General features: G+C 41.6%; 2 protein-coding genes across 5 annotated transcripts in view; both read left to right on the plus strand.

Moving 5' to 3' along the window:
• The window catches only part of LOC113172926 (bromodomain adjacent to zinc finger domain protein 2B), a 39882-nt gene extending 29137 nt beyond the window's left edge, over nucleotides 1–10745 (plus strand). For 3 of the 4 annotated variants that reach the window (XM_026376015.1, XM_026376016.1, XM_026376014.1), the window contains exons 17-38: nucleotides 225–290; nucleotides 1069–1134; nucleotides 1252–1296; nucleotides 1545–1571; nucleotides 2384–2449; nucleotides 2690–2830; nucleotides 3459–3713; nucleotides 4348–4571; nucleotides 5134–5208; nucleotides 5382–5619; nucleotides 5729–5791; nucleotides 5876–6020; nucleotides 6125–6819; nucleotides 7074–7362; nucleotides 7520–7675; nucleotides 7967–8115; nucleotides 8274–8479; nucleotides 8661–8796; nucleotides 9139–9285; nucleotides 9441–9727; nucleotides 9988–10131; nucleotides 10253–10400. In XM_026376015.1, coding sequence (XP_026231800.1) covers nucleotides 225–290; nucleotides 1069–1134; nucleotides 1252–1296; nucleotides 1545–1571; nucleotides 2384–2449; nucleotides 2690–2830; nucleotides 3459–3713; nucleotides 4348–4571; nucleotides 5134–5208; nucleotides 5382–5619; nucleotides 5729–5791; nucleotides 5876–6020; nucleotides 6125–6819; nucleotides 7074–7362; nucleotides 7520–7675; nucleotides 7967–8115; nucleotides 8274–8479; nucleotides 8661–8796; nucleotides 9139–9285; nucleotides 9441–9727; nucleotides 9988–10131; nucleotides 10253–10400 — 3768 coding nt within the window. Of the gene's footprint in view, nucleotides 1–224; nucleotides 291–1068; nucleotides 1135–1251; nucleotides 1297–1544; nucleotides 1572–2383; nucleotides 2450–2689; nucleotides 2831–3458; nucleotides 3714–4347; nucleotides 4572–5133; nucleotides 5209–5381; nucleotides 5620–5728; nucleotides 5792–5875; nucleotides 6021–6124; nucleotides 6820–7073; nucleotides 7363–7519; nucleotides 7676–7966; nucleotides 8116–8273; nucleotides 8480–8660; nucleotides 8797–9138; nucleotides 9286–9440; nucleotides 9728–9987; nucleotides 10132–10252 lie in introns of all 4 variants that reach the window. The other variant, XM_026376013.1, reaches the window with a different exon arrangement.
• Nucleotides 10746–11909: 1164 nt separating this feature from the next.
• On the plus strand, nucleotides 11910–21676 carry LOC113172928 (WD repeat, SAM and U-box domain-containing protein 1-like). The gene is made up of 11 exons (XM_026376019.1): nucleotides 11910–12119; nucleotides 12698–12885; nucleotides 13081–13167; nucleotides 13851–13944; nucleotides 14434–14467; nucleotides 14599–14639; nucleotides 15001–15110; nucleotides 15623–15649; nucleotides 18049–18225; nucleotides 21230–21364; nucleotides 21482–21676. Exons 1-11 carry the CDS (start codon nucleotides 12040–12042, stop codon nucleotides 21631–21633), a joined length of 1125 nt encoding a protein of 374 aa, XP_026231804.1. The 5' UTR covers nucleotides 11910–12039; the 3' UTR covers nucleotides 21634–21676.
• Nucleotides 21677–22261: the final 585 nt, after the last annotated feature.

Below are 22261 nucleotides of genomic sequence, written 5' to 3' on the forward strand. Positions count from 1 at the left end.
TTCTGTTCTACATATTCTGAGTTTGTGCACTTCAAGGCGAATAGGTTTTAAGCACAGTTAAATTGCTTTGGAATTCTAGGGGAATTTGCTATCCTTCCTGCATCTACCTCATCTGCATAGAGCCACAGTGCTTCTTCACCCCACACCTCGCTCCCCTCCACCATTCTATAACATGCATGACTTAACAGTTAATTCATTTGATCTTGCCCTCATCCTTTTACCAGGAGAAGATCAAGCGCATTCAGCAAATTCGTATGGAGAAAGAACGGCGTGCACAGCAAATTCTTGAGGTTTGTCCTGAAAGTTATTGCAGAAACATTGTATAACACTTTCTTTCTGCTGTTGATAGGGTTTTTTAAAAAGCCAACCAAAGGCTGTTCCTAAATTATGTGGTCCTACTTTTGGTCACATCTACTGAGTACATGTGACTAATGCCTAATTGGTTTTTTGCAAAATTGCCATTGAATGTGAAAATCTCCTTACACTGTGATGGAGCTTAATATAAAAATGCGGTATTTCATTAAATAAGAAGAGGCTCAGAGTTTACCATGGCTAAGTGAAATACCTATTTTCCATCCCCTCACTAATAAAAACTGTGAAGTATCTTAGCTTTTATCAAATTTCAGTTGACATGCTTGGCAAGCAGGTCTTAACGGGATTTCATTGGGGCTATAATTACTGGTGGAAATTAATCTTAATTTATTCTTAGTACCTGCTGGTGTTTCATACTAGCTGCATCCATTTGTCTTATTGTTAATAGGAGGGAATAATCACCTCATTGCTCATAATTTCATTGTGTTTGATTGCATATTATCAATGAGCCACTGTTTTTATCTAGCTTTGTGTGGAGTGTCTGCAGTTAATTATGACAAAAGAAAACAGACTAAAGCAATCTAGCAAACACAAGACTTGTGCATAAAATAACAAACCAGATTTATATAAATAAGTTTTAACTTTCTTTATTATATATGTTTTTATTATATTGTGGTGTGCATGCTGTTAGCGTTTTGAAAGAATACGTCACTTCTGATGTATAATTTAGAATCCCATTTTGCGAACTGCACATAGGCAAAAATGAAGAAAAAAGAAGCAGCAGCCAGTGCCAAAATATTGGAGGCGGAGAAACGAAACAAGGCAAGTAAGACGAGGTTCATGAGAAAATTGTTTTATATTGTCACCTTACCGAGACCAGCCATATACATTTGTATGCATATGTTTAGATTTTTAATTCAGCCAATCTTTGTCTTAAAGGAGAAGGAAATGCGAAGACTGCAAGCTGTTATACTGAAGCACCAGGTGGGTATTTTGCCCACAGTCACATTATACTAAAAACCATTGTTTTGTTGATTACCTTAAATGTCCTGGAGAAGGTTTTTTAACTGATTGTCAGTTGTACACTATATCCTATCAAATTACATTTTGGGGATTTTTTTGTGTAATTCTATTTTACCCTGTATTGGATTTGTTTTTGTTTTTGTTTTCTTGCATTAATTGTCTGGTGTGATTTTTCTGTTTCTTAATACTTTGCCAACTCTTTCTACCAGGAGTTGCAGAGGCATAGACTAGATATGGTATGGGTATGTTTGTTTCTGCGCATTTAACAAGGCATTGTGAACGTGTTGTGATAAATGGTTGCCATAAAAGCAATGTTTTATGTGTAGCATTGGTTGCAGTCATACTATATCACTCTGCATGGCTTTTTCAGAACAATGCACTTCATATGTCTGCACTTTGTCTCAGAACAAGACACAGAATGCCTCTTCTCCACTGTAGCATGAACAAATACCAACTACCTATTACATTGTTTCCTCTTTGAATTGATTGAATTGGGTTCCTTAAAATCTATTTACCCTTCAGTTTTACCTTGTGATAAAGTCAATATACACAGTGTTTGTTTCCTCCTATTTAAAAAGCTAAGTTAATGGAAACAAAATTGCCTTTTTTTTAACCTACAGATTTTCCTAATGTTTTATCAGGGTTGTTGTCATTTGTGTCATTGTTCTCACTAAATATACTTTGGCTTTAAGAGATGCACTGAATTTTGCTAGTAAATGTCTGTATAACTGTAGCACTTAATATTTGCTACTTATAGTTCTAAAACACAGTTGCTTGCCATCATGCTCAGATCAATAATGGCTGTGCTTATGCTTTGTGTCTGAATTTCCTGCCTTCATTTGCTTTTTGTACATCTTTGTGTTCCATTTGGTTTCACTATCATGAATGTCGTAACACCTAAACTACAGCACAGTGTGCAGTGACAGTGACAGTATGCTGCTACTTTTCTGTGCATGACGTATGGTTCATAGTGTATGTTGTAGCTTCGATGCTTTTATTCAAATGATAAAAACTGCAAATAGAATAGAAACTTTCTGCCCTCTACCAGGAAAGGGAAAGACGCAGGCAGCACATGATGCTCATGAAGGCCGTGGAGGCACGTAAAAAAGCAGAGGTGGGTAACAGATTTTCTGCTCATTCCTTCTTCTGTTTCATTCTGTAGTGGAGTACAGCAGTCCAGAACCAACATTAGTGAAATGTTTTGTCAGTTCAGGTTTTGTGATGTTTCAGCTTTATATTAATTGAGGTTATATTGTTTTTATTTATTTATTTTTTTTATTGTGTCCCTCCTGACCAAGCAACTCTGAGCACAATAGTCCACAGCAATATCAATAATACCTTGTCTTGGCCCTAGGAGAAGGAGCGTCTGAAGAGAGAGAAGAAGGATGAGAAACGGTTAAACAAAGAAAGGAAATTAGTGCTCAAGAGACTGGAACTGGAAAAAGTAAAGGAGATGAGGAAGCCAAATGAAGACATGTGTTTAGCAGATCATAAGGTATTCACACACTGTGGAGCTGTTGGCAGATGAAAATGACAGTCCATGTATGTCAGCACAGAGTCTCCATCTGTGGAGTAGATGTAATTATGCACCGGTCTGCAGTTTTTTTTGAGATAGAAATCAATCAGTATAATCACTGTAGAAGCTATAAGCATGAAGATTGTTTGGTAATTTATTTTTTTCCCTTTTTTTTTTTACTTTAGCTTTTGATGAATATATTATTTCTGGTGCTCCAGAGCCAATGCTAATTGTCTCTGGAAGCATCTAGAGTTTATTAAAAGCAAAACTGATGTACAGTAGATTGAAGTGCTGCCACCAAGTGGCTCTTAATGTCAAGACATGATGATCATTACTGATAAATGTAAACAGAAAATTCAGGACTTGTATTCACAATATTTCTGTACCTTAACCGAACTAATTAAAGAAACAGACTCATATTTAAAAGAAAATTCCCTGTCCGATACTTCTCTAATCAAAACTGTAATAAATAAAAGTTAATTAAAGTAATGATGTTGTGAAAGGAGCTGGTGTTAAAGTATTTACAGGCACTAGTAAGAAATTGTCGAAAGATTATAAATGTAACACTAAGTTTTATTTATGAAATTTGTTTTTTATTTGTCTCCAGCCACTTCCAGAGTTATCTCGTATCCCTGGTCTGGTCCTACCAGGAAGCGCCTTCTCTGACTGCCTGATGGTGGTGCATTTTCTGTGCAGCTTTGGAAAAGTTCTGGGGTTGGATACACAATCAATCACGCTCAACCTAAGTGACCTGCAAGTGGGGTTACTCAACATTGGGGACAGTACAGGCAAGGTGCAGGACCTGCTGGCAAGCATGCTCTCTGCAGCTGTTTGTGATCCTGGTCTACCACCAGGTCACAAGGTAAGTTTATGTCATTGCAGTTTTAGAACTTGTATGGTTGTTGATTGCTTGACCTGTATGCACACACAGACATGCAAAAATCAGTTTTTACAGTTTTTGTAACCAATGCAAGATTAGTAGAGAAGTAGTTTTTTTTAACTTTTTAAGATATTTACTTTTTTTAGATATTAGAACATTTAATTAAAGGACTATTGGCAACAGCATGACTGTAGCTGCCATTGCAGTTTTTTTACGAGTGCATTGCCTACTCAACTATCCAGAACACATTAGGTTTTATCAGTGCACTGGGTCTGTGCAATTAAATGAAGTCTACTTAGGTTAATTTTAATTAATTCTTCAATTCTCTTTCTCCATGCTGTGCTGCAGAATGTAATTATGCTTTTACATGATTTTACATAATTTTACCCATAATAAAGGGTTTTTTCAATCGGTTGTGTGCACACTAAAAGAGAGATTCATAAAAGAACATAAGATGGCCACACCACTAGATGTGGGGATGCTTAAGTATGTCAGGAGGAGAACGTTACTCAAAAGCACAGTGATCTACCAAACACTGATCTTGGCCTAGTTTCTTGGGGTTTCTAACCAACTAAACACCATCCTTCAAACACTGTTTTTTTTTTTTTTTTTTTAGAGCAAAACCTGCTTGGGGGACCACTTGACTAATGTGGAGATCAACCGAGACAATGTGTCCGAGATCCTGCAGATCTACATGGAGGCTCACTGTGAGCAGACAGAGCTGGCTGCTCTGGCCCTCAGCCTCAGGACTAAGCCGTTTCAGGCCCACAGTCCATCACAGAAGCTCTCCATGCTAGCTTTCCTGGTTAATGAGCTCTGTGGCAGTAAAGCTGTGATCAGGTGATGTTCATGCACTTTCTGACACTTGTATTATCTGGTAATTTTTCCAATTTGCTACAAATGAATATTAGCTTTTGGCTAATTCTGGCACATGTACACTGTCTCTGTGAGTAATTCGGTCAGTAAATTTGGCAAATATTAATATATAGTAAGCTCTCTCATTTGTCAGTAGTCTTGTTAAATGCATCATGTAAAATAAACAAACACTCAAATTAAAATTGGTCCTTTTAAAGAGTTGCTACATTTGCGTTACCTCAATCATTGAATATAAACAAATGTTTTTTATGTGTTTGAAGGAACTAAGTTAATCTGTGTGCCCAAAAGTACAATGCATTTCCCTCTTTGATTTATGAGGGCTTAAATTCTGATTAAATAAAAAAAAAATGAATATGACAAAACTCTGATTATCAGGTTACATCAAACAACGTGTCATCACTTTCCATTGAATGTGGTAACACTTTGCAGTGGGCACCAGATGTGTTTCAGTGTGTTGCAAACTTTTCTTGTTATCATCTTCAAAGGGCACAGAAGAACCTATTAATTGTTTTCTTATACTTTGCAGTGAGATTGACAAAAACATAGATCACATGACCAACCTGAGGAAGGACATGTGGGTTGTTGAGGGAAAGCTTCGCAAGTGAGTATATGCTTTATCCAGCTGGAAGTACTGGGGTATTGTGCATGCACAATAAAAAAGTGTGTTAGCGAATGACATCTTGATGCTATTATAACCTGGAAATCTCAACTAAGTTAAGTCTCACTGGAAACTAGAGTCTGAATGCTTAATTTTCTCTTTGTTTTTTCCCAAAGACTGAGGAACATCCATGCCAAGAGGAGCGGTAAGAGAGACAGCAATGTGGGAGGAGAGGACAGCCACACCTTTGTCATCCCCACTGCCAGAAACAAGTGCAAGAGAAAAGAAGGGGACAGTGAAGAAGAAGAGGACGAAGAAGATGACAGTGAGGACCAAGGAGACAATGATGACGACGAAGATGGGGAAGAATCTGGGGGAAAGAAAGGAAAGAAAGCAGAGATATATGAAGAGGAGGTCGGTGACAGCATGATACTTTTACTGGAGCCAGCAGCTAATACAGTGTTTATTATAGTAAATGTCAGCCAGTCTACTAGCCTCATACTAATGAGATCTTTTCATCTAGGATGACAGTGCACACTCAGCCAGTATGGAGGAACTGGAGAAACAGATTGAGAAAACATACAAGGTAAAACCTTTTAGACACTTTTTTTGTTGTTGAGCTGAGCTCAGCAGTGATTTTAATTGTAGTTCAACCTTCCTGTCTCTTTAGCAACAGAATCACATCAGACAGAAGCTATTTGACTCATCTCATTCACTGCACTCCATGGCGATTGGACAGGACCGCTACAAGAGACGTTACTGGGTCCTTCCACAGTGTGGGGGCATCTTTGTTGAAGGCATGGAGAGTGGCGAAGGTGCAAACTCAAACTGATAGATAATTTTTAATTACTTGTTTATTACGCATTAGATAGAAAGTTTCAGTTTCTTTCACTCTGAGCTGACATTTCTTGTAACGCAGATTATGAAGAGATGGAGTGGGAGAAGAAAGGACAGAGGACTACACAGGTGATCGGCGTACAAGAAGGGCAACTGGAAGAGACACAGAAGCCAGTGGTATCCAGTGTGGTACAGAGCACTGTCAGTGATACAGAGAGCCAGCAGGACAAAGGCAGTATCAACCTATTCCTCCAGAAACCTGGCTCCTTATCAAAGCTCAGCAAACTCCTTGAAGTAGCTAAAATGACTCAAGACATCAACTCTCACAATGGTCTGAACAGTCGTTCTGCTAAAGTTCCTACCACTGCATCTCACCTCTCATATCTCTCCTTTCAAAGTGGAATATCCAGCAGTTCTCCATCTGCAACCTATCAGCAGGTGATCAGCACTGATAAAACAGATACTTCTGTGCCATCTCCACTCAGTGTCACCCAGCTAAAAGGCAGTCCCTGGATAACCTGCAGCCCCCAACATATCCCTCATGATGACCAGCTTTCCAAGATACTGACAGAAAAGAGCAGCCAGTGGTTTAGCCTCTTGCCTCGCTCACCTTGTGATGAGTTCTCAGTCACCTCTGGCTCCTGTCCTCCGGCCTCCTCCTCTTCTCCATGGGCCATCAGCGCCAAATCCTGCTCCTCCCCCTCCACTAATTCTTTAGCTACAGTCGGCTACACTTCTCCTGGTGGAATCAGTAACTTACAATCATCTGTCCTTCAGGTTGTCCAGCCACAGTTGTTTCAAATCACGTTGTCTTGTTTTTTGTTTTTTTTTTTGTCTTTTTTTTTTTTTTTTTTGAAACAATTAGATATATTTTAGCTGTTATTTAGTGTTACATTTTTCCCATGTTGGAAGTGCACAAGGACCTCTTGGCTTTATTGCAGCGATTGTCTTGCATATTATGCATGTGGTAGTGGAATTACATAGTTGTAAATTGGTCAAAAATGAAAATGTGTGTGTATTTTTCCTTTCAGCAAGTGAAGTCTGGCATTCATCAATCTAGCCCGACACAACAAGACGTGTCCAGTACTGCGTCAAGTCCCAGCCTGTCTTTTCCTGGCACTTCTCTACACCCCATGCTGGATCTGGCCTCCAAGCATACAGAGAGTAATGGGACCAGCATCCTCTCCCTGGCTAATAACAACTCGGCCATCAAAAGTGGAACCCCAGAGGTCTTGAGTGACAAGCCCCTTTGTGCCTCATTTTCTGCTATGGAGGTGGCCAAGACCCAGGACTACCCAAGTCCTCAGCCCATCCCCGAGGGTAAGAATGGCCCACTGCCAGTACAAACAAGTGAAATATGCTGGACTAAAAATATTCGCTGCCCAGACAGCACTGTCACTCACTTGTACAAGTCAACCATCAAGCAATTGAACAATTATGCAATGATAGTTTACATTTGTGCTGTGTGTGTTGTCAGAGATGTTGCATGGTTGGTGGAGACTATCAGACGTGGAGGAACTGCACAGTCTGGTCAAGGCCCTCCATAGCCGAGGCATCAGGGAAAAGGTCTTACAGAAGCAGATCCAAAAACACATGGAGTATATGACCCAGCTTTGTGCCAACAGCAAAAATGGTACATCCACCTCTCTTGTGTTCTCTTCAAGTTAGGATTCAAATGACATCCTTGCAATTATATAAATAAACAATGGTTATTTGACCATTTGAATGTGGCACTTGTTCACATGAAAACACTTTACATTACATTACAATATAGTGTATAAGTAGGAATAGAAAGGAAAAGCATTAGAAGTACATCAGAAGCAATAAGCAATAAAAAAACTGAATAAAATACAATAAATTAGGCCAAAATAATATATGATAGAAAGTAGTTTGTTGTAATGTGTTTATGCATCTGTGGTGGCAGTAGTAGATACAGCTGACAAGCAGGAGGTGAGTGAGAAGACAGTGGAGACTTGGTGTGTCGAGGAGCAGGCCATGGACGTGGATATTAGCCTGCTGCAGCAAGTTGAGGAACTAGAGAGGAAAGTCGTCTCTGCAAGCCTGCAGGTCAAGGTACGAGCAAGGAAGCATCCAGGCCTTTCACCTATTTACAGTATAATTCAGTAGAGATAGGTTTCCCTATATTAATCTTATATGTAATTTCTCTAGTGTATGACTATGACTGTGCTTTACTGCGTTGCCAAATGTGATATTGTGATGACTCCCCTCAGGGTTGGATGCACCCTGAGCCCCAGTCAGAGAGGGAGGATTTGGTCTATCATGAGCACAAGCTCTTCTCTTCCCCAGCTCTAGATAATAAAGGTCAGAAAGAAACCAGCCCGGAGAAACCTCTCAGCACTGTTGTACGGTGGCCCAACAATCCCCTCGATATAGCTGTCAGTAGGCTGACAGATCTGGAGAGGAACATTGAACGAAGGTACCTAAAGAAAAGCCATAAGTACATTCATTCAAATTTAAGCAGACATGTGACTTAATTAGAAATAGACTATAAGTATGTTGGTTGTCATCCGGTCTTTAATTCAGTGAGATAAAGTGACTGACTGTGTACATGATTACTGTACAGTAATGGTACACTCTCACTTTCTGTGACCTTAAAGCAGCGAGGAGGAGGCAGCTCCTGGGTTGAGGCTATGGCGTAAAGCCCTCAGTGAAGTCCGCAGCTCAGCTCAGCTGTCACTCTGCATTCAGAAGCTGCAGAAATCCATTGCCTGGGAACGGTCCATCATGAAAGTGGTTAGTGCCACATCATTTCTCCCTCTCTCTATATATAGACACATTTACTGATAGTTTTATAGTATGAAAAACAATATTTGATGGATTTGGCTATAGATTTGTGGACTCTTAATGTGCATAATTTGAAGAATCAAAAAGGGAATCTACAAGCCTTTTCTATCTCTAAGTGGTATGTGGGTAACAGATGGGGGGAAAAAAAAAAAGTATGTGAAAGATAATAGCTCAGTCTGTAACAATATCTTTCAAAATGTCTGGCTGCACAAAACTCCATAACTCTCTGTTTTATAATGATGTAAAGAATCTCAGTTCAGATTTTTAACTACATACATTTTGTGTTCCCAGCACTGCCAGCTCTGTGAGAAAGGAGATAATGAAGAACTGCTCTTACTCTGTGACGGCTGTGACAAAGGCTGCCACACATATTGCCATAAACCCAAGATCACCACAGTACCTGATGGCGACTGGTTTTGTCCCACTTGTATGGCTAAGGTATATCAACATACTCTTTAGTCAAAGCTGGTACATTTTTGACATTTGCCTAAAGGGTCATCATATGTTCTATCATATGTACATATGTAATTAATTAACATTGCTTTATGTATTGTGTGCCTCTGCCCCAATCGTCCTTGTCTTCTGTCATTCAGGAAAGTGGTCAGTCCCCCAGGAATCGAAAGCAACAGAGCCAAACAGCTGGAGGAGGGAAGAAAGGCAGCGAGGTAAAACGAAATGGTAAGCCATCTGTGGCAGGAGAGCACATCAAAGAGGAGGCTGCCAGCAGCAACAGTGTGCCAAAGAAAGGTACCAAGGAGTTCAAGAAGAGGAAGGGAGACGACAGCACGTCCAGCTCCCAGGCCAAGAATGACAGCCTGGTCTCCTATGCAAAAAAAGCCAAAACAGCCAAAGCCAACACACATGGGTTGGCAACATGTCGGTATGTATGAACACATACTGCACATATTGGACCTAGCTGCATTCGCTTAACCTCATCTAATTGTCATTATCATCACATCTTAGAATCATCTCTCTGTAGTCAGAAATCCTACCATCCAAAAACAAGTGGGAGTAAATGTCTATTGATGCTTTAAAAATCCCAATCTAAGATGTTTTAAGCATCATTTGCAACAGATGAAAGTACCTTAAAGTGTTTGCAGTGCAAAGAGCTGAGATTTGTTTTCCGATTGTTCCCTCCAGAGTGCTGCTGGCTGAGTTGGAGGCCCATCAGGATGCCTGGCCCTTCCTTACACCAGTCAACCACAAAGCCGTACCTGGATACAGGAAGGTCATCAAGAAACCCATGGACTTCTCCACCATCAGAGAAAAGCTCGCCAACAACCAGTATGTTGTTTTTTTTCCCTGTCAAGTGTAAAAGCAAATTTTCCATGAAAACTTGTTCAAATATGATGTGTACTGTAAAATACTGCAAAGTATTTGAAATGTAAACCATTTCTAATTTCAGGTACTTAAATTTGGAGACGTTCATCATCGACGTGAACCTGGTTTTTGATAACTGTGAAAGGTTTAATGAAGATAATTCAGAGATCGGACGAGCCGGACACAATATGAGGAGATTCTTTGATAAGCGTTGGACTGAACTGCTGAAATAAACAAATTCAAGTGTGGACTTTCTACACTACTCTCTACATATCAAACTTCATCTTTGGTGTTGGAGGCCTCGTTTGCTCCTGTGACACTAAATCCAAACAGTTGATCAATAACTGATGTGCAGTAGGAACGGACAAACACGCCTGCTGTATGTAGTTAGGAAAACACACTTAATGGATTATTATCTAAGTGCAATACTGTTTTCTGTATGAAAATGCACTGACTTTTGAACTCAATATTGTATGTGGAAATCAAGATTTCCTATGTAGGAGAGTCACTGACTTTTTATTATCGGTACTGCAACTCTGTGTGTATGTGTATTTATTTTTCAAGTATTTATGTTTCAGCCTTTTCTAAGAAAAAGTAGGAAATTACACCCAGCTTTAACAACATGTAAAGATTGCTTTATGGACTATTGAACAAGCCAATCAAAAGAAAAAAGAAGAAAAGAACTGTTTACAGCTTTGGTGCCCACAGTACTGCTGTTTATCTGCGTTTGTGAGTTGTGTAAAAAAATAATTATACTGAGGTGTCACTGGTATATGTAAAGTAGTTGTTTGCCACTACTTGCAAGTCCTGTTTCTAACAGGTGTGGGCATACAAAACAGTGTTGTTGAACATATTGTCAATGCACAAGAATGATTGTAGCATTTAATACAGTATATCTAATGTATTAACTGTGCTAAATATCACCTCAAACACTGTTGTCATCTCAGTGTTGCAGTGCCTGACCTTTAAACAATTTTTTTTCCCATCTTTTCACTATGTGTGCTACCTATAGGATATACTGTGGGAAACCCTTAAAGAAAATGCACTCAACAGAATTCATAGGGTGCATGTAGTGTGTTTCATCTCCGAGCATTAAGCTTCAGCCAGAGTCAGACATCCTGTGGACGGATGCGAGGCCTGCGAGTTGGACACGGTTTTGATCCACTGGGACGTATCTCACCTCAGCTGAAGTTGAGCGTTACTGTATTTTATTATCAATATTGTGAAATGAGTAGCGACTTTTGTAAGGATATTATTTTTAAACTAGTTGTTGTGGTGGCACAGATGAAATAAACCTGGTTTTCAAAATAACACTATTATCCACTCAGCCTTTGTAGGCGCGACAGTAATCACTGGTTTTAAATCGCAGGTAAATGGTAAAAAGCATTAAGTTCATTAGACTCACACTTCAGTGCTTTTGACCTTTAGTATTCTATTTTGTACCATGAACCCTCCTTTTACTTCACATCTAGAGGATATAATGTACTTTTGTATTAGGTGTGTTGCAGATTAGAGGTGTAGATGTAAGGAGCCATGTCGCTCTGCGACAGCACACGGACGAGATCAGCTGCTGCGCCTTCTCTGCGTCCCTCCTGGCGACCTGCTCAGCTGATAAAACTCTCCGTGTGTACAGCACCCGCGACTTCTCGGAGCTGCGCTGCTCTCCTCTCTCGGGTCATGCCTACGGGGTTCACTGCTGCTGCTTCAGCTCCTGTGGCAGCTACCTGATCAGCTGCTCCACGGACGGATCCGCCGTGGTGTGGAGGTCGGACACCGGTGAGGCGGCCGCGGTGCTGCAGCACCCGTCGCGCAGTCCGCTCCGAGTGTGCGCACTGGCTCCAGACTCCTCCCTGCTGCTGGCAGGGGCCAGTGATGGCACCGTCGCCCTGTGGGACTTTGCCTCCAAGACATTACGCAGGTGAAGCGAAACCCACTAGAAGACCAATCTTCAGGTGCACATCCAGCCTGTGGTGCTATTAACTGATTCCTAGGTGAATCTTTTAGAGCATAAAATGTCTGAGGATCCTCTAATGATCTCACATCCTCAGGTCACACCTTCACATTGTTATCACATTCTCCATTTCATGTGGACTCCATGTGGCCTTGACCTTCGTGAGTCAGTGGTGATATTGCACAATTCTGACTGGGGAAAAAAAAAAAAAGTGAGTGAGAGAAGAACAGATAAAAACACACAGGAAAAGCTGTTTCCAGCTCCAGAGGAAAGTAGAAACAAAAACAAACATGTTTTGAACTCTGTATGTAGCCTCGGTTCTGTTGTCATGTGTATGCCTGTGGTGGAAAACCTCTCCCGTCATGCACCAGTATCCAGGCACTGGAAATACCTCATTTACCAGTTAACAAGTGGAAGGAAAAACACAATAACAATCACCCCAGTGCATTCTGGGAGAGCTCCTATCTACATCTGTAATCACATGATCCGATCTAATTCTAATTCTGATCATGTTTTTTTTGGTTGTTGTTGTTGTTCGGTTGTTAAAGTAACACAAAACCTAAACGTCTTCTCTCGCAGATGCGGCGCAGTGAGCGAGGCCAGCGTTGTGGCTTGCTGCTTCTCTCCATGTGGCCAGATGTTTATGACCGGCTGCACGTACGGAGACCTCAAACTGTGGGATGTGGACGTGAGCCTCCTCCACGCTGAGAAAGACGCCCACGACCTGGGAGTCGCCTGCTGCAGGTTTGCATCCCAGTTCACAGTTGGTGAGTTTGTGGCGTTTAAAGTCGCACTTCACTCTGTATTCACCCCACACAGATGTTTGTTCTTGCTGCTTTTTATTTATCTTGTTGGCTGGTGTGGTGATTATTCGGTGTTAGGGGAATAAAAAGCATCAATTTTGTCATTAAACTCTGTTTGTTATTAAGAGAGAGAGAGAGAATGTGTGTTTTGTTCTGCAGACGGCTGCTGTGTGGAGTTTCGACTGGCCTCCTGTGGACAGGACAGCCAGCTGAAAATATGGATTGTTTCCCAGCGTGAAGGAGCAGGTAGGCTGACCCCTCTGCCCGCTTCCAGAAAACTAGAAAACCTAAAAAAAAAAAGTAGAAAACTCCCCGAGTCCATCACCCATGAGGAGGAGAGAGAGGGAGACTGCTGACTGGCTTAACCTTGAAATCTCTGCAGAAGAGAAGAAATATATTAGTGTGTGGAATAAATCAGCTGCACACTCACTTATTAATAATGAATCACTTTAAGACTTTCTGCTGAAATACAGCAGCAGCATGAGTGTGTGTGAGTGTGTGTGTGTGTGTGTGTGTGTGTGTGTGTGTGTGTGTGTGTGTGTGGAGAAGACAGCAGAACAGAAACATTATGTCTGCCTGCCCATCGATTGTGTAACCAACCTACTGACTGTATGTTCGTTAGTGTGTGAACGCGCCATGTTGTTAGTGCCTAAGATGTGTTGCCGTGGTAACTGCCATATCTGGGGAGGATTCAAAGTGTCCCACATCGTGACCTGCTGTGGTCCACGGGGATTTTATTTATTTATTTTTTATCTCTAAGCAGCTTGTAGAAGGACACAGAACAGTGTGTGTGTGTGTGTGTGTGAACTTCAATTTTGGTTGATTTGCATTTGTGTGCAGGTGACGTGCAGGTAGTGGAACAAAACCACAACTTTATTAAATCCTCTAACCTCCCTGTTTGTTGTTGTTTTGTTGTCGTTGACCCTCAGTCTGCACCATGAAGCTGCTTCACGTTCTCACCAGCCAGTCGGCTCCTGTTCTCTCTTGCGCCTTCTCCTCTGATGGAGATCTGGTCGTCTCGGGGTGAGACACGCTCGACGCAAATCCACATAAATCACTTGCTCTCGTCTCCGGCTTTGTGAGCAGCTCTAATGAACACCTCCTACGTCTGCACTGATTTCTGTTTTGTGAGACTTACGACTTCTTCATTTCTCTTGTGGTTTGCTGTGAAATAATTTGGTCACTTTTGACAAATTACGTTGAAATTGCATTTTCCTTTCTATTCAGACGCCTCTGCTAAACACAGATCCTGCTGTTCCCTCAGTCGGCCACAGGAGGAGTGTATGTTGTTGTGTGTGATCTTGTGCTCGGGTCCTTTTTCCTCACCTGGCTCTCAGTCAAACAAACTGCAGCTTAATCTGTGCTCTGTTCGCAGCACTTAAATGCAAACATCATATTTTATGTTTGACTAGCATTAATTGATTCCCTTTAATATGTTATTGTAATGCAAATATGAGCATATGAATTCTTTCAAATGACATTAATGTTGTTTCCTCTCTAATTATTTAACAGTTCCGTGGATAAAAGTGTTGCAATATACGACACGGTAAGTAAAGCTGAAAATGTTGAGCTCTGCTGCTCCAGGACAGATTTCTAAACAGTAAACCACATCTGCTGTAAACACACAGATGCCAAACATTCCTCTTCTATCCGTGTTTGTTTGCACTTTGTTTCCAGAACCTGGGAACCCTGCTCCACACTCTGAGACAGCACGACAGGTGAGCGACTGTGCAATCTCTGCAGCTCTCAGCCAAACAGCAGAATAAGAGTCGATTCAGTGTTTCAGATCAGAAGGTGCCATTTTTGCTTGATTAGCTTTTCCCAGAAGCACTGGGTGCAGCGATGCAGCAGTGCACAGTCTCCAGCGTTGCTTTCTAGACAAGTCATTGAAGTGACACCACAGGTAGGCACCAGCACTGCGCTTTGAAGTGCTTGAAAGGATTTAAGATGCTGTTTGATCTGAAACTTGATTTATTTATTATTATTTTTTAAGTTTAGGGGAACCAATCTATTCCTGGGCCAGTTTCAGTCCGTCATGCACGCCCTTCACATTCCCTCCCCCCTACCTCCTCTCCGCAGGTATGTGACTGCTGTCGCTCTGTCTCCTACCATGCCGTGGATTGCAACCGGCTCCATGGACAGAATAGTGAACGTGTGGAGAGTAGGAGATGGAGACAGCAGCAGAACCGGTAACCGCTTAACAGAGAATAGTTTAGGTTGGAGCAGACAAATGCGCACTCACTCACTCCTTTTTAAAACCGACTGTTAGCAGAGGTTCAAAGCCCAGAAGCCATTTGGAGGCGGCAACGCCTTCGTAGAAGAGTGTTTTGGGAGAAATCCAGCTAGAGAAGCTCCTATTACATGTGTATTTCTGTCTGGCTGCAGTGTCTAGAGGAAGAATTGTGATTGATGTTTATTGGTGCAGCAGGGGCAAACTAGCACTGAGCCCCAGAGAGCTGTTGTTATGAAGGTGAATTCTCTTTTAAAAAAGAAAAGGTTCAAACCCAACATGAAAGAAAACATTCGAAACACCAAATGAAGGCGCAATTGTCAGACAGCTGGGGCATCAGTTCACAAAGCAAATTCCCCCTCAGTCAAGATGTGACTTTTTTTACCTTTCTCGCCGTCTTCCCTCTAATATTGTTTCTTTCTTTCGTGTCACATATTAACGTTATTCACTTTTATGTTTTCTCTGCCGCAGCTGAATCAAAGGCGACGGTGTGCCAAGGTAAATGAATGCATTTTTCTGTTTCACCCATAGAAATGTAGAATTATTCACAGTAACCCAGTCTTTTTCATTTGAATTAATTTATTTGAACGTGTGAATAGTTTCAGGGTCTCGTACCAATGTTTAGATAGCGTTATGTCTTGATCCACTGAAGGCAGATTTTCTCGTTTTGTCACAGAGTTATCTTTGTTTGCATGTGATGGAAAGCTTTTCCTTGTGATTATGTGTATGTTGGCATACTGTACACCGTCATGTGGACCCAAAAAAAAAAAAAAAAGAAAAGCCTCAGCTTGGGCGAAGCTAATGGAAATCCAGAAAAGTAAAGTGATATAGTTACTGTCAGGCTTTAAAGAATGAGGCTGGCATTTATTTTCCTTATGTCAGCAAATCCAATGAAAAGACTGGTATGGTAAGACTTTTTTTTTTTTTTGCTTTCCGGAGCCTATTTGTTCCTACTGAATTGTTAATATTCACTTAATCTGTCAGTTCACCGCTGTGGTCCAGACTGAAGTATCTCGGTTTGCAGTGAAATGTGGTGCAGATCCTCTCCCTCAGGATATAGAGGGAAAAAGTCTTTGCAGGGTTATGACCTGCAATGACCACAGTTGGACTTAACTAACATAAAGCATGTCAGCACTGTTACTATGACGCATTGTGTCACATTTACAGTAACTTACTGCTGAATGGACACAAACTGCAACTGGAATGTCACTGAAAGAAAGACGGCTTTCCTGAGATTGATTGCTTGGTTCTGTTTTGCAAAATCTGCAGCTGTTTCATCACCATCCATACTTAATTTTTCCAGCTGTGAGCAACTTGCATAAGTGACATATCTCCGACATCACTCCGTCTATACTGTCAGTCTAATCATCCAGAATAATGGAACACGTGTTTTAGTAGGAAGGACCATTAGATAAATTTAGTGGTAATTGGGTGAACAGTGCATTAACTGGGGACTGTTGTAGCATGTATTGCGTCATTTTCAGCTGTGCTGTAGATACTCTAAGACCAGACAATGAGTATTTACAGTGGCAGCATAAACTACATCACCCATGCTCAATATAGTGAAGGAACATGTTGAACAAGCCAAATGTAATGTGTCTACAGGTCCACAGCATAGAGGAATAAGCCTTATCAGGATTTGGATCTGCAGGCAATGCTTAGTAGTCGAAGAAATTCATTGTTTGTTTTGGTCCCTTCATGACAGCAAGAAGAATGGACTATCAGCTTTATCCTTTAAGCCGTAAAGAATGAAGATGATGAGGGGAGCTTCATACATCTGTTCAAGTAATTAAAACACTGCAGTCTGAGCTGTCCCAGCCTGCAGTGAAGCTCTGAGGTTCAGTGTTTCCATGACTTCACTTTCTAGACTGGGAGACTCCACACACTATGAGGCAGCGCTGCAGAGAGGAGGTGGTGTTACTCTGCTTACTTTCTGCTGTGTAGAACCAATAAGTGGATGTTTCCATTCAGTAGAATTATGCCTGGGACAAAGTTATGTTTACATAGATTTTTATTCTTGCCAAAAAAGGTAAAACGTCAGTGGGTCCAACACTTCAGTCCAGACTGATATATGTTGACAACTGAATGATGTATTACCTTTAAAGTTGGACATTCATGGTCCTCAGACTTTTGTATAGCACCACCATGTGGTTGACGTTTGTGATTTTCAGTTTGTATGCGATTATAGATTCACAGAGCTGGTAGCAACTTTAAAAATGTAAGATCCTAACTCCTGCACCGAGTCGTGACGTCCTACGCAAAAAGTAATCACAGACAAAAAGATGCAAGTTCCTCTACGAGCTGAAGCATCAGTGGACCAGAACGTAGCACAGCATCAGGATGTTTTAGAACGGAGCCAGAGCTGTTCATCATTTTTAAGCATAGGCATTATGAAATGGCATTTTATCATTTAATAGAATATAAGAGACTATCCATCGATGTAAATTGTTCAAGCTAGCAGATGCAGGAAGAGGTAATGGAGAAATCCACCATGTGGCGTGGCGGTAATGAGCTACACCTTCCAGTCTTCGGGGGTTATCTTTCACGTGGCTAATGATGGGCGATGAAGCTGCTGTGAGGTGTCATTAGCAGGGCCGGCACACAACAGGCCAGTATATCTCTGCCTCGTGTGATAGATGATGGCCGCTCTCTCTCTAGTGTCATGTTAAGGTTGATGAGCAGCATGCTGGCACGGTCTGAAATAAAACAACCCTGGGATTAATTTTCTTATGTGTGTGCAGGAAAGTGATTGTCACTCCCATATCAGCACGGAGGGAGTGTGTCCTTCTCTGTGGAGTGTGAGGGGAAATTGTTTGTTTACATCAGATAAGTTTTGCTGCAGGAGACGGCGGTATAATAGCAGAGCACTTCCTCCTTTCCTGTTGTGTGTTTTGCAGGAAGGAAGTTACCGGGTCACTCTAGGCTGCTGCTTGCTGATTGGTCGGAGGAGGATGTGCAGACTTGGCTGTGTGAGGAAGGACTGGAGGAGCTTGTCAGCATCTTTAAAGTCAACAACATGGATGGACTAGAGCTCAGCCAGTTGAGCAAGGAAACGGCAGCAGAGCTGGGAATCGGTGAGCACGGAATATAAAACACAGTCACGCATGTTAGTGTACTCTACCCATAATCCCACAGGCACACGGGGATGGGGATTTGCTGTTTGATCCCAAAACATGACGAGCCTAAATTCGATAGCATGATATAAGATGCTTTTATTGGTGATCTGATTTCCCACCAACACCTCCTCCAAAATAGTGATGTGATTTAGGGACGTGAATCTGTAGCATTTCTGTCTGCTTATACAAACACAAATCACATTAGAGCACCCCGCAGGATGACCTTTATGTCACAAACAATGATAATCCCTCTGGAAATAAGATTAGTCCACTCAGTCGTCCAAGGTCTTGGGTTAGTGTCTCCATACAAACTACAGCCAAATACTAAATATCTCTGCCTGTAATAGATAAACACACTGATGAAACACCAAAGTAAAACCCGGTGCACAAATGTCAGCATCATTACTTCCACTAAGGATGCTAAGTGCTGAAGGTTTTCGGTGGGTGCGCACTTTCTTACTTTCTCATCTCTCATGATGAGAAATTGATAATTAGCTTAGATCGAGTGCAGTCGTACAAATTAAAGGGGAACCTCTCCGACAACAGCAGGACACCCGCACTTACACACACTCATAATCTGTAGCTGTGGCTTTTTCAGTGTACAGACTGAAAGGGATAAGAAAATCGCCAAATAAAATTGTACATCATTAACGTGCACAAAACGGATCCATGTGTAAACAGCAGAAATGTGAATAATGTCCACTTTACCATTGACGCCCAGTTCGATGCGTCCAGCTGGGCACAAATATGCATGAAGTGTCCACATCCCCCCTGCAGAAGAAAAACTAATTATGTTCTGCTGAAATAACACACTTACTGTAGGGAATTATATTTCATGTCCTTGATGGAGGTATGAGTGTTTTCTAGTTAGTATTTCCAAACGGGTAGTTTCAGCTAAGTGCGCCGCTGTTTTGAATTCTTACACACACACACACACACACACACACTGTTTTGAAGGGGGTGTATCAAACTGTTCACATGCTGCATGAATGCATTAATGTCCAGAGAAGCTGTCTTCAGTCTGATGACTGGTGCTGGTTCTGCCGACTGTAATCATGTAACTAGCTGGATCACAATCCCAGCATCCCCTTAATCCCAGTAAAAATGCCCTTTTGCCTGTCGTTGCGTTCGCTTTAATTGGACAGCAGCAAACACAGCTTAAAAACAGCAGTGGAATCAACTTCACCTGCACACTGCTCAGTGATGCAAAGCATGTCCTATGGACTGAACATCCCGTGTGTTAACATGGAGGACAGCTCTCATCATTACCGCAGAATAAGGGCCGAGGAAACATTCATTTTCCATGCATGCTGTTTATGTAAATGTGTGCATGCACACAGACAAACACACGCTCGTGTGAGCTCACACACACACACTGCAAATTAGATTCCGGTGCATTTGACTTGATGAAATATTCATGAATCTTTGGGTAAGGGGAGAAAAAGAAAAGTTCCTGTTGGATATAATTCAACGTGTCTCTGTGGAGATGGCCTCATCCTGCAGTTTTATTGTAGCTCCTCATCAAATGATCCATCTAAATGTAAAGTGCACAGTATAGCACTAATACTTTGACCCATCATGAAACATGTTCTGACAATCTTAAACCCTATACAGCTGTTAAGTGGAATTTTTTCCCCATCCAAAAGTAATTTAATGGATGAATCAGAGGACCTAATGGGTTCAGCGTGTTTCAGTGAGAGAGGACATCTTGATTGAGTCACTTTTCCCATAGGATCTAAACAATTTGCCATTGCGACAGCAGACAGACCTCCGCGGCTCTTCTGCTCTGCCTGTTTTACTTAAAACATGAATGCAGCATTTTCAAGGCGCCAAGTTCACGGTAACAAGCAGCAGTCTTTGTCATGTGTGCTCGAATGCTTCCCTCCACTACTTTACATCCTCACTTTTTGCTCTATGAAAAGAGTTCAAAATAAAGCTGAATGCACAACATTTAATTGGCTACAGTAAATATTCTCACTTTGATGGGGGCATTTGAGTACACATTGAATGAGCAGTTCAACAACAACATACTGAGTCATTTTAAAACAAAACAGGAGTCTCTTCCACGCAACTTCAAGCCATAGTTTTTATCACCTTCCCGAAATGTATCAGCTGACATAATTTCCATAGTCATCAACTTTAAGCTAGAACCAGATGGTTTATTAGGCACTCCTCAGCAAATGTGAATCAGTGACAAACCACACTGAAGCTTTCTTCTTTCCTCATCACAGGATGGTAACACTATGGAGGAAAACAGTTGAGCCAGTTTAGCCATGAACATAAAATAGGGTGGTCTGAGGAAGGATGGGGATTTCTGCTACATTGAGTATACCCTCTCTATTCTCCAATGTTTCCTGTCTACCTCCTTAAACTGAATGCTATTAAATAATAAAATAAACACATTAACAATCCATTCTTTGGTTCAACATAACAGTCGAATTAAGCACTAACATAATACTGTCTATAATTTCTTTTGATTCAAAAACCATCTGAGGACTCGAGGAAGCAGGCAGGAACAACGTGACAGCAGCTGCTCTCATTCGCTGTGTCCCTGCCTGCTTCAGACCTCACCGTCACATTCCACGGACACAACACTTATCGTGTGTGGCTGTGAAGGTCATTCCTACATTGAAGCCGGTGGAGAAATGCGCAGTTGATGATGAATTTAAAAGGTGCTGTCTGTGGGAAGCAACATGCAGCTGTGCGCTTGGTGATTTAGCCCTGATTTGGTCATTATGTTGTTTATTCTCCAGCAGAATAATAAGTGATGTTCACTTTGAATAGGAATAACATAAACATAGCACGCTGAGTTGTTTTATGTGAAATACAGTCTAATTACACGCTAGACGTTGGCTACAAGCAACCTGTGCTTTAACTTAAGTGTTGCAAGAAATTGCAGTGCATGTGACGTGATTCAGCAACCACACTGAAAAGCATACTAAACAGCGTGCCTGCTCCCCAGAGTCTGTGGGCCTCCGCCGTCGTCTTCTGAGGAAAATCGAGGCCTTGAAGGCAGAACAGAGCGGTTCAGAGGCTCCAGACGAGTTTCTGTGTCCAATCACCAGAGAGCTGATGGAGGATCCAGTCATTGCTGCAGGTTAAACAACAAATGCTAAAAACTTGTCCAAGCCTCAAACCTGAGTCTTCGGTTCTTTCTGTGCAGATATTTTTATTAAATGGATTCAAGGTGACACGATGTGCCTCTGCTCCACAGACGGGTATTCATATGAGCGAGAATCCATCGAGAGCTGGATACGAGGGAAGAACAAAACCAGCCCCATGACAAATTTGCCCCTACAGACTACACTCCTCACCCCCAATAGATCTCTGAAGATGGCAATAACACGATGGAAGTCAGGCCAGTAGACTGCAGCTCTCATCGGCTTGTTTGTTGGAATCCACCAAACAGGTACTTGATCATTAAACAGCAGTAGCCATACCGATAACAAGTGATTCTAATACTATTAAAATACATTGTTACAACTACAGTTTTCTGCTGGCTGCCAACTGGAGTCACATGTGGCAAAATATCCTGAATATATTGATCAAAATCAAGACATTATACTGTGTAGCTCTGCTAGCACTACTGTTGTACTGGTAATGTAGCAATAACATGCAAAGTTTTTTCTCACAAATAAAATATGAAATTAACTTTTATTATAAGTCCATTAAACTATGTTTGAATGCCTACTAGGAACTAGGAAACAAGTTGAGTCAAACATTGAACTGACTCTGTGGTGCCCTTCTTTAGAAGTGTGGTAAGAGCACTGGGGGTGCTTGACACCAGTTATTCTGATGACACCAAAACCTGAGGGGTCGGTGCCTGAACTGGTCAACATATCCCTTGGAGAGGGTTTTTCAAGACAAAAGCATCCAAACAGAAGCCGTCATCTGGCTGAGATGATGCTGCAGAGAGGAGCAGGTGACCTCCTCTTTACTGCACTCTGAGCAAAGAGAGCTGGTCTGTCTCAGCTTAGCCGAAGGTGCTCAGTGC

The sequence above is a fragment of the Anabas testudineus genome, chromosome 21 (assembly GCF_900324465.2).
Source record: "Anabas testudineus chromosome 21, fAnaTes1.2, whole genome shotgun sequence".
NCBI classification, from domain to species: Eukaryota; Metazoa; Chordata; class Actinopteri; order Anabantiformes; family Anabantidae; genus Anabas; species Anabas testudineus.